At 39.2% G+C, this 11,163-nt stretch overlaps 1 protein-coding gene across 2 annotated transcripts in view; it reads right to left on the reverse strand.

Moving 5' to 3' along the window:
- Positions 1 to 10,878, reverse strand: part of COMMD10 (COMM domain containing 10) — a 241,049-nt gene extending 230,171 nt beyond the window's left edge. Inside the window, exons 1-4 of one of the 2 annotated variants that reach the window (XM_011972860.1) lie at positions 10,764 to 10,878; positions 8,294 to 8,384; positions 4,390 to 4,500; positions 2,906 to 3,061 (exon numbers count right to left, since the gene is read on the reverse strand). In XM_011972860.1, coding sequence (XP_011828250.1) covers positions 2,906 to 3,061; positions 4,390 to 4,500; positions 8,294 to 8,384; positions 10,764 to 10,804 — 399 coding nt within the window. In that variant the 5' untranslated portion in view covers positions 10,805 to 10,878. Of the gene's footprint in view, positions 1 to 2,905; positions 3,062 to 4,389; positions 4,501 to 8,293; positions 8,385 to 10,273; positions 10,405 to 10,763 lie in introns of those variants that run through there. The other variant, XM_011972861.1, reaches the window with a different exon arrangement.
- Between the last annotated feature and the right edge of the window lie 285 nt (positions 10,879 to 11,163).

The following is an 11,163-nucleotide window of genomic DNA, read 5'->3' on the forward strand; positions in this document are numbered from 1 at the left end:
ATACTGTTAAAGAGAATGAAAACGAAAACTATAGATTAGGAGAAAATATGTGCAAATCATATATCTCACAGAAGACTTCTAGAGAATATACAGATGCTCCTTGACTGACAATGGGCTTATGCCTCAATTAATCTACTGTAAGTTAAAACATAATAATTGACAAATGCATTTAATACACTTAATCTACCAAATATCACAGCTTAGCCTAGCTGACCTTGGACATGTTCAGTATACTTACATTAGCCTATGGTTGAGCCAAATCATCTAATAAAAAGCCTATTTATTCATCAATACATAACACTTTTGCATATTTATGAGATATGTGTGATATTTTCTTGTATGCATAGACTGTGTAATGATCATGTCAGGGTATTTAATATATTCACCACCATGAGCATTTATCATTTGTGTATGTTCGGAACATTTCACTTCCTCAATTCTAGCTACTTTGAAATGACCAATATATTGATGTCAACTATAAGCACCATACTAAACGATCAAACATTAAACTTATTACTTCTGATTATATGTTTGTACCCATTAACCAACTTCCATTCATCCACCCTCCGGCCCCACATCCCATGCATCCTTCTCGGCCTCTGGTGACTACCATTCTACTCTCTATCTTCATGACATCAACTTGTTTAGCTCCCACATAGGAGTGAGTGCCTGTTATATTTGTCTGTGTCTAGCTTATTTCATGTAACACAATGATCTCTAGTTCTATCCATGTTGCTGCAAACAACACTTCATTCTCTTCTATGGTTGAATATTATTCTCGTGTGTAATTATACCAAATTCCCTTTATTCATCCATCCACTGATGGACACTTAGGTTGATTTCTTACTGTTGCAATAAACACAGGGGTACAAATATTTCTTTAATATACTGATTTCCTTTCCTTTGAATATATACCAAATAGTGGAATTACTGGACTGTGTGGTAGTTCTAATTTTAGTTTTTTGAGAAATCTCCATACTGCTTTTGCATAATGGCTGTACTAATATACATTGTCACCAAAAGCATATGAGAGTTCCCTTTTCTCCACATCCTCACCTGCATCCATTATTTTTTTCTCTTTTTAATAGCCATTCTACCTGGGGTAAGATGATACGGCATGTTTGGTTCTGACTTGCATTTCTCTGATAATTAGTGATGTTAAGCATTTTTTCATATACCTGTAAGCCATTTATATATCGTCTTTCAAGAAGCATTTGTTTAGATCCTTTGTCCACATTAAATGGGATTAGTTCCTTTGAAGTTGAGGTGTTTAAGTTCCTTGCATAGTCTGGATATTAGTCATTTGCTAAGTCAATAGTTTGTAAAATTGTCTCCCATTTGTCAGGTTGGGTCTTCATTTTGTTGATTGTTTCCTCTAATGTACAGAAGATTTTTAGTTTAATATACTTCCATTTGTCTATTTTGGGTTTTTTGGTCCATGTTTTAGGAATGTCAGCCATAAAACTTTTGCCTAGACAAATGTCCTGGAGTGTTTCTCCTATTTTCTTCTAGTATTTTAATAGTTGTGGGTCTTATGTTTAAGTCTTTAAGTCTTTAATCGATTTTGAGTTGATTTTTTATATGGTGAGAGAGAAGGGCCATTTCATTCTTTTGCATAGTTATCCAGTTTTCCTAGCACCATTTATTAAAGGTGGTGTCCTTTCCCCAGTGTATGCTCTTGGCACCTTTGTAATAAATCAGCTGGCTATAAATACATGGGTTTACTTCTGGGTATTTTATGCTGTTACATTGGTATATATGTCTGCTTTCATATCAACACCGTGCTGTTTTGGTTACTATAGCCTTGTAATAAATGTTGAAATCAGGGAAGATGATGCCTCCAGCTTTGTTCTTTTTGCTTAGGATTGCTTTGGCTATTTGGGTTATTTTTTGGTTTCACACAAATTTTAAGATTATTCTGTTTCTGACAGGGACTAGACTCTTAACATGGAGCCATGCTCCAGCTGCCTAAGACTCAGGGGGTGCATAGAATCCAGCAAGAGCACCCTTTCTAGAGTAATGCCATTGCACGAACTTCAGGGAGCTCCCTGTGCCAGTCTTGGGGCCCATGGGGTTCAAGAACTCTCCCACAGTTAGGATTACAGGAGTCTGCAGCAAGAATGTGGACACCTAGGGATCTCTCACTTACCCCAACTCTACACTGAGGAGCCTCTCCAGGCTTCTGGTTGATCCTAGCAAGGCTGTCCACCTCTCCTCCCTCTCCTCAGGTGTTTCCGGTCACTTCTCTGCCGAACTCTAGCATTCTCTTTTAGATGTTTTATTTAAAGTGTGATTACCTACTCACTATTTTGGTTCTTCTTTGTGGAGAAGTGTCCTGTGCCTCTAGTCAGCCATCTTAAAAAGCCTCCAAAAAAAAGGAGTATCTTATGTACCACACATCACTAGCCCAGGAAGAGATCAAAAGTAAAAGTATGTCAAAATTGCAATAGTTTTGCACCACTGTAAAATCTAAACTTAAGTCAGGGACCATATCAGACAATTTTCTGACTTTATAACAGTGTGAAAGCAATATGTATTGAGTAAAAACTATACTTCAAATTTTGAATTCTTGGACTGGCAATTCTGTTTTCCTGGGCTAGCAATATGTACGATATTCTCTCATGATGCTGGGCAATGGCAGTGAGCTACAGCTTCCAGTCAGTCATGTGATGACAAGGTTCTGATCACTGATTCTCTAGAGTGTACCCTATTTTTGACCTAGGATATTTTCAATTTGCAACAGGTTTATCAGGATGTAAGGCCACTGTAAGTTGAGGAGCACCTGTGTTTCTTTCGCCTGACTCTACCTCTCAAATCAAAATATTATCACTTTAAAAACTCTTCAGGTGTAATCATTCATGCCATACATTACTGAAAAACATATTTAAGATAGTATGTTCTATACCTTATACGGAGCCAGAATTCTCTGCCTGAACTTTTCAACTGTTTCTTGACCCATAGAAGACCACATATTGACAAATGCTTCAGCTTTGTCTTGTCTAAGATGAATGTTCTCTAATTGCTGCTGCAAAGCTGCTGGCTTCACATTGTGATATACTGCCTATTAAAAAGAAAAAAAAAATTACGTATGTCCCTCATCTTCATACAGAAACCTTAAACTATAATAAATACAAAATTATTTTTAAATGACTTAAGTCAAAAAAAAAAAAAAACCTCATGGTCCTATTATAGATATTTTTGGTTATTTTACAAATAATAAAATACACGACCCAGAGCTGGAAGATTCAAGATTAAATGGCCTAAATTATTCGAGATGATTTTTTTTTTTCATTTTTGCCTATGCTTTGCTTTGGCTATGTAAATAGTACCCTAATGAAAATTTCATTTATTTCACTTAATCGTTTCAAATAAGTATACAACAGTTTTGTTTCCCAACTAACAATTTTTTTCCAAGAAGCACTTTCTCAAAATTACCTTATCTATCAATTTTCTACAGGCTATATAATTAAAAGTTGTAAAAAACTCTAACAGTGATACCAGTTCTGTTTCTTACATTCTTCTGGAACACCATGCTATGCTGTCCTACTCAATGATCCTTTTCTCCTACTGAACACCCACCAAAAATTAGAACCGCATTTATCTTTGTGATCTATAATGTATTTAAGGCTGTAGTAGATAACTGGCAGCTTGTCCTAATATGTTCATTAAAATGCTCATGAAGTTACAAAACTATTTAAACTTTTATTTCACAAATATTATTTTTAATCAACCAACAAGAATTTATGAGGATCTATTTTAAGCCCACCAATGTGTTAGGCTTATATAAGATACACAAAAATATGATCCTGCTCCCCACAAATTAGAATCTGGTGAAGGAGGCATAACTAACATATATGAACTGCTGAAAGACTAACAGTGTGCTCTACTGTGATGAGCCAAGGATTTTTAAAAATCCAAATAAAGGAAGACTGAAAGTATAAGGGGTCACAGCTCAAGTAAAGGAGATGAGCCTTGAATAGGAGCTTAAATCATGAAGTGAATTTAGATGAGAAAAAGGGATGCAGAAGGCAGCTTAGTAGCACATAACATGACAATACTTCTTTTCTACATGTCTGTCTTACCAGTCTAGTCAATACATCCCCCAAATCCTTTAATATCTTAAGTAAAATACGTCCATTTTTCCATTATACCAAGTACCAACGAATTAAAATCTTTCATAACTGTCTCAAATCAATGAAGTCTCAATTCATATTTTCAAATACCTTATAATATTCAGGTATTTTTACATTGAAATTGTTAACTAAAATATATTCACAGCTTCCATCTTGCATACTTTTTAATTAAAAAAACAGAATGTTAAAGATATCATAACAATACAAATATGTAGTAAACAAATCATGGTTAGAAAATTTGAGGCAACAAAAATACCTGTTCTAAAATAAATGATATTGTTTCAAGAACTAGGTGAAGATCTTGTTTCTCTAGAGAAAATGCCACTTGAAGTTTTTCTTCCTCTTCTTCACTGAAACTGCTCTCAGCCTATAATACAAATAGCAATCTATTATATTAGCACATATTCAGACATTCAAAATTCATACTTGACAGAAGATTCATTTATTCGTATATGAGATGAGAACTTTAAAGGAAAATACATGGTGAAAAGAAATTGATGTGCATGTAAAATTTATAAAATGTATGATGCTCATTTCTAGACCTTTGTAAACAAAATAAATTAGATTAAACAAATATCTTGCGGTGACTCAGGTCATAATTACGAGCATCAGAGCCCTGTGCTAAGGGGCTCATGTATCCTAAAGAACTGCTGAGATACATGGATGATTTTTAACTAGAGCAAAAACAAATCTAAGACTTCTGTCCTTTTATGTTTCTTGGGTCTGATTGTCATAATTCTTCCATTTCATCTCATGATCAGCAGTCATTTCTTAAAGCTGCCTGCATGCCCCATGACAGCATGTTCAAACCAACCCCCCCTTTGCTATTTTTAGTGTGCCATGGTCAGGAACCCAGAGAACTGACCTCTCAAAACTAGATATACAGCACTGTTACCTCAACAGGCTTCGTGTGAGGGCCTCAAAGTCTCTCCTATAAAGGCAAGTACATGAGTTTTTTTATTGCATGAGCTGTGACAGTTATTTTTGAAGTGCAAAGGCCACGAATGTTTATTTCTAAGTTCCCAGCTATAGAAGTTCATCTGACTTCCATTAGTATTTCCCAATGCAAACTGCTGGCACGCTGAATGAGACAATTCTTTGTGCAGGACTGCCCTAAACACTGCAAAATACATATATTTTTTGAGACGGAGTCTCGCTCTGTCACCCAGGCTGGACTGCAGCGGCGCAATCTCGGCTCACTGCAAGCTCCACCTCCCAGGTTCACGCCATTCTCCTGCCTCAGCCTCCCAAGTAGCTGGGACTACAGGCACCTGCTACCACGCCCAGCTAATTTTTTGTATTTTTAGTAGAGATGGAGTTTCACCATGTTAGCCAGGATGGTCTCGATCTCCTCACCTCGTGATCCGCCCATCTCGGCCTCCCAAAGTGCTGGGATTACAGGCGTGAGCCACTGCACCCGGCCAACACTGCAAAATATTTCTAAAGTCCCTGGACATTAAATACCAGCAGCAGCCTCCACACATTGTAACAAACAAAGAAACAAAATCTCCATGTATTTGTATATGCCAGGATGAGCCAGGAAGACGGCCAAAGAGGACTCCCAGATCCATAATCTGGCATGCCCACATTCTATACCTAAATTGTCTTTGTTCCCTCATACTGATTCCTACTCGGGATTCCAAGGAATCAGTCTGGACAAAAACATATCTTCTGCCCATAAACAGATCAAACTTGGTAAAATAAAAGTACCAGTAGAGGGGCAACAAAATCCCAAAACCTCTTCACCAATCTGCCTGCCTCAGTTTCACTATTCTAAGAATTCTGCCTCAAGGCAAAGGCCAACTTGATGGAGTCGGGGCACATAAAAGAAAGTTGGCAGATCCTGAAATGCAGCGCAAACTTGACTGAAGAGCCCTTATCAAAATAGGAGCCCCTCTAAAAGATGATCCCCTGAAACTGTACAGGAGAAAAACAATTACACCTTTCCTGACATTTTCTTAGCAGGCAAGTATTCACATACATATGTTTCTTTATTTAAAAGTACCTGGACATTAAATGCCAGCAAGACCGGTAACTTCACTTTTCAACAAGCACCTCTATTCCTCTCCACTCCCCTACCTCTGATGACAAAGCATTCAAGCTCCTCCATGGAATTCTTCAGCCACTCAGTTAACTCTAAGATAGATACTAACTCATTCTCAACTCCATACATGACTGAGAATGTCAAAGACAAACATCACAATTTTCTGTGCAAGTGCTCCACTCTCCCTCAGTGTGAAGAACAAAAGATGTGTGTAAGAGTTTCTTGTCCCATATTGTTACACACAAGCAAGCACCCACCAGCTCAGGAAATAAAGCAGAATATCTGTATAGCCCACATCATTCGCTTTTGGGCCAATTTATGAAATGTTCTATACCCTTTCTTGAGGTTTCGTGTAATAAGGGACAGAGTTACGGAGCCAAGCTGCCTTACTAGCTAGCTGTGTGACCTTGGGAAAGTTACTTAACCAATCTCTGTCTCTATCTTGGTTACCTCATAGATAAAATGAAGATGACCAGAGATGACCACTGTACCTACTTTTTCAAGTTGCCGTAAGGATCAGATGAGCTAGTAACACAAAGCCATTAGCATCACACCAGTGAAAAAGAAACCAAGGTAACTTTATGAATAGCAAATACCACAGAATGTTGCTGCTATCATTGCAGTTTCTCCTTTCTCTTCATCCACATCACAAATTCCTTAGAAAAAGGAATATATTATAGAAGACTGGTTTGTTTTGTGTTTTCCACAGCAAGGAAAATAATTAACTCTAAGAATATTCACTGAGTGCCAACTATACTAGTAGCAATGTATTAGGAATGGGAACTATAAAGATGAGTAAGACATAATCCTCAAGATATTTAAAACCAGAGGAAGACCCATTAATAGGTTTAAGGGATTTGGTTGCCTTCTAATCATGAAACAAATACTTATGAGGCAGTACTAAAATTAGGTGAGAATGAATTAAAGCACAGAAGAAAGAACAAATTGCTGAGCCTGAGACTGTGAAATCCTTAAAGGATGAACAGGTTACTCAGTAAAGAGAAGAAGGCCATTTATAGGCAAGGGAAAGAATATATGCATAGATACATTGCTGAAAAAGTTCATGGCATGTTGTAGTAAATAGGCACCATCCAGTGTAACTGGAGCACTTACAAAATGAGACTGTAGACTGCAGCCATATTATAATGGGACTTGTACACAATGTTAAGCATTTTAAACTTTTCTCCATGGGGCAATGGATAGTCACTGATGGTTCTGAACACTGTGAAAATTATAATCCAACTTTGTTTTAGGGAAAAAACAATTAGAAAGTAATTTACATAGTATTATGAAGCAGTAGAAAACAAGAAGACTATAGGCAGGGAAATCAGTTTGAAGGTAACTATTGTCATCTAAAAAACAGGTAATAAGGATTTGACCTAGAATTGTGGGAACTTGGATTTGAAAGACACTTCGAAGGGGAAAGGCATGGTTTTGAGGCTGGCTCTTGGCGAGGAAAAAGAAGAGGAAAGAGTAAGAGTCTTGGTTCTCACTGGATGATGATACCCGGCACTGCATAGAGCAGTTAGTGTGTGCTCCATAAATACATCAGATGGAATCAAATTTTTATAACTTGATAAAGAAATTAACTTGGATTGGGCCAGGTAGAGAATTACAAAGCATTCGCATGTCCAAAACAACCACACCCTTAAAATAAAAGTGAAAGAAGAACAAAATTAACTGAAAGATTAAATACTACTTGATAGAAAAAACCACAGAATTATTTTTAAGGGGAAAAATCAAACCAAGACATCAGAATTTTTCCCTAAAGTAGATTTTGTAGAACATTAGTCCCAAAATACATACAAAAATAAAACAGATCCAAGGTCAAAACACATTTGGAAAATGTTACCTGCCATAATCACCCTCACATACGTACCACAAACACTAGCATCTAAAATACTCTGAAAAGTTCCATAATTTAAAAAATTTAACTTTATTGAAGACAGAGTTTCTCAAACTTTTGACCACAAAACATTATCAAATCTTCCACAGAACCAGTGTCCCTAAGAACATACTGGAAAAGTTAGGGCTTTGCAAAAAGTTCTCCAAATAATCAGACTTTCAATTAAATCAGAAGGAAGATTACAAGGTGTGGAAACACAAAAATACAAACCTTCAGGTGAAGTTTCTGAAGAATCCGAGTGAGCAACCGTGGAAATCTTCCTATATCTATTGCATTGATCAGTGACACTGCTTTCTTCATGCTAAAGAAAATTATAAAACAAAGTTTTAAAATGAGCTTTCCAAGTTGAACTGTATTTTCTATAGTTGTCTATAAGTTTTCATTCCAACAACTCTGATTGCTATATGGTAAATCTGAGTGAAATAAAGAAAAACAGATGACAGCCAGCAAAAAGGGCAGGGCAACCTGAACATTTCCAAAAAGATGCCCCCAAAATTACTTCTGCTGAAAAGGTCCATTTGGCAAATTTTCTCTTGCTTTTGGGCAAACCAAACTACTAGGGAAAGCTTGTACTCTGCAGGGCAAGAGCATTAATCTAGTAGAGTGTTTATATAACCACTTAACCCAAAAACGGAACTCTGAAAGTGGTGGGAGGAGAGGAATAGCAATTATGGCAATTACACCAAAAACATAAAGAATACTACAAGGCAAGTAACTTTTCAAATACTATGTACAAAATCATTTGGGGTCACTAAGGACATAGTTACATTAAAACCCTCTTTCGATTGTAATAATCAACTTCATTATTACAATAATAATCAATTTTGAGATAGGGTCTCGCTCTGTCACCCAGGTTGGAGTGCAGTGGCATGATCTCACTTCACTACAGCCTCTGTCTCCTGGGTTTAGGAATCCTCGTGCCTCAGCCTCCCAAGTAGCTAGAACTACATGCACAGGCCACAACGCTGGCTAATTTTTGTATTTTTTGCAGAAATGGGGTTTCGCCCTGTTGCCCAGGCTGGTCTCTAACTCCTGAGCTCAATCAGTCCTGCGGTGGCTCACGCCTATAATCCCAGCACTTTGCAAGGCCAGGGAGGACGTATCACCTGAAGCAAGGAGTTCCAGACCAGCCTAGCCAACATAGTGAAACCCTATCTTTACTAAAAATACAAAAAAATTAGCTGGGCAAGGCAGTGGGCGCCTGTAATTCCAGCTACTTGGGAAGCTGAGGGACGAGAATCGCTTGAACACAAGAGGGGGAGGCTGCAGTGAGCCAAGATGGCGCCATTGCCCTCCAGCCTGCACAAGAGGGAAACGCCTTCTCAGGAAAAAAAAAAAGAGAGACATCTGCCCGCCTCAGTCTCCCAAAGTGCTGGGATTACAGGCATGAGCCACAGCACCTGTCCTGTAACAATCAACTTTAAATGATGTGATGAGAACAATTCTTTACTGCACCATATTGGATACTGTTTATTGATGTAGCAGTGTTCCCCAAGACATTGGTATGAGGAAAGAAACTGGCAATCAGAACCAAAGTGAGGCAGGAAAATAGGGTCGGGAGGCTGGGAACATAAGGCTGATTCACACTTCAGCTATGACAGGAAATGTCCTCTATATAGGGCATAGGCGGAGTAAATGACTTTGTAACTTTACTTCATCCTCTTCATTTACATAGGGAGAACACCAAGTAACCAATGGAATCCTCTAGAGGTTATTTAAATTCCCAAAAATTCTGTAGGGGCCCTTCAGCCCTTATGCTCAGGCAACTTCCACACTGTAGAGTGTAGTTTCATTTTCAATAAATTTCTGCATTCTTTCCTCGCTTTGTTTGTGCTTCTTCTCCAGTTCTTTGTTCAAGACGCCAAGAACCTGGACACCCTCCACTGGTAACAAAAGGAATCCAGGAAGAAGGAAAAACTTTAAAATAACTCTTTTCTTCTGGAAGATTCCTGCCCAATCCAAGCACAAAGAAATTATTTCCGAACACTATTTTGCCTATATACTTCAGTACTTTTTCTGTATCCACACACCACCTGCACTATTACTTATTTTTTCACAAATTAAGTCTTTTTTTACTTAAATAATGTTAAAGGGGAACTTTATGTCACCACCATGGACAACCACCTTAATCTACCTTAAGTAGAAATTAACTAAAAATTTGTTTAAAATGCAAACAAAAGCAAATGCTACCAAAGCCAGGCTAGATTCTGTTACCAATCAAAAATTTGGTCCCATATTCGATCCTGATTTAAAAGGGGTATTAACACATGTTGGTCCAGCACCAGCGTGAGCCTTTCTCACCACAGGGTCCGAACGGGAACTGAAATCGGAAACGGAATACCGTCCCACGTGATTCAGCAGCACTCAAGGCAGCGCCCGGGAACTTCTGATACCAAACTCCGCAAACAGTGACGCAGGCCCCATGCTTGCAGACCACACGCTTCCATACAGACCTCAGCTGCCAAGCGCACTGTGAGCCCCACAGGTAGACCACCGTGAAGGTAGAGGCGCTACACGGCCCCACGCACTCCGCAGACCCAGCATCGCGACCTCGGCAGCCCACCCCACCCAACCGGGTCCGCCGCGGCGGCCAGGCGGCAGGCAGCAAGGTCAGCCTTATGCGAGCCTGATCCGCGCCTTCCTGGGCGCGGCTACCGCAGGAGCTTAGCGGATCAGCTACCTGGGGCTCTCCCGTAGGATCAGCGCCGCCGGCACCGCCATCCTCGACTTTCTCGCACTGCCGCCGTCTGTCAGCTGCGCCGAAGCCAGACAATGGCGGCCGCGGCGGACGGAAAGCCGGAAGGCCCAAGCCGCGCCGGGGCCGCTTTAGTGCTCTGGGGCTTCTGCGACCCCGGCGCCCGGAGACCTGTCCCGCAGTCCTGGAGGGCGGAGAGGGCGGCCCAGTTGTCCTCCCGACACTACAATCGTGTTGGACTTAAGTCTGTGCATATATATGTCTTTATATTTATGTATCATATATGTATGTACATACGTGGACAGGTGTGTGTGTGTGTGTTTAATAGGGCAGGTTTAAGCAAGTCCATGTACAGACCTGGATAGATATGTGTGTGTATGTATGT

The sequence above is a fragment of the Mandrillus leucophaeus genome, unplaced genomic scaffold, assembly GCF_000951045.1.
Source record: "Mandrillus leucophaeus isolate KB7577 unplaced genomic scaffold, Mleu.le_1.0 Scaffold131, whole genome shotgun sequence".
NCBI classification, from domain to species: Eukaryota; Metazoa; Chordata; class Mammalia; order Primates; family Cercopithecidae; genus Mandrillus; species Mandrillus leucophaeus.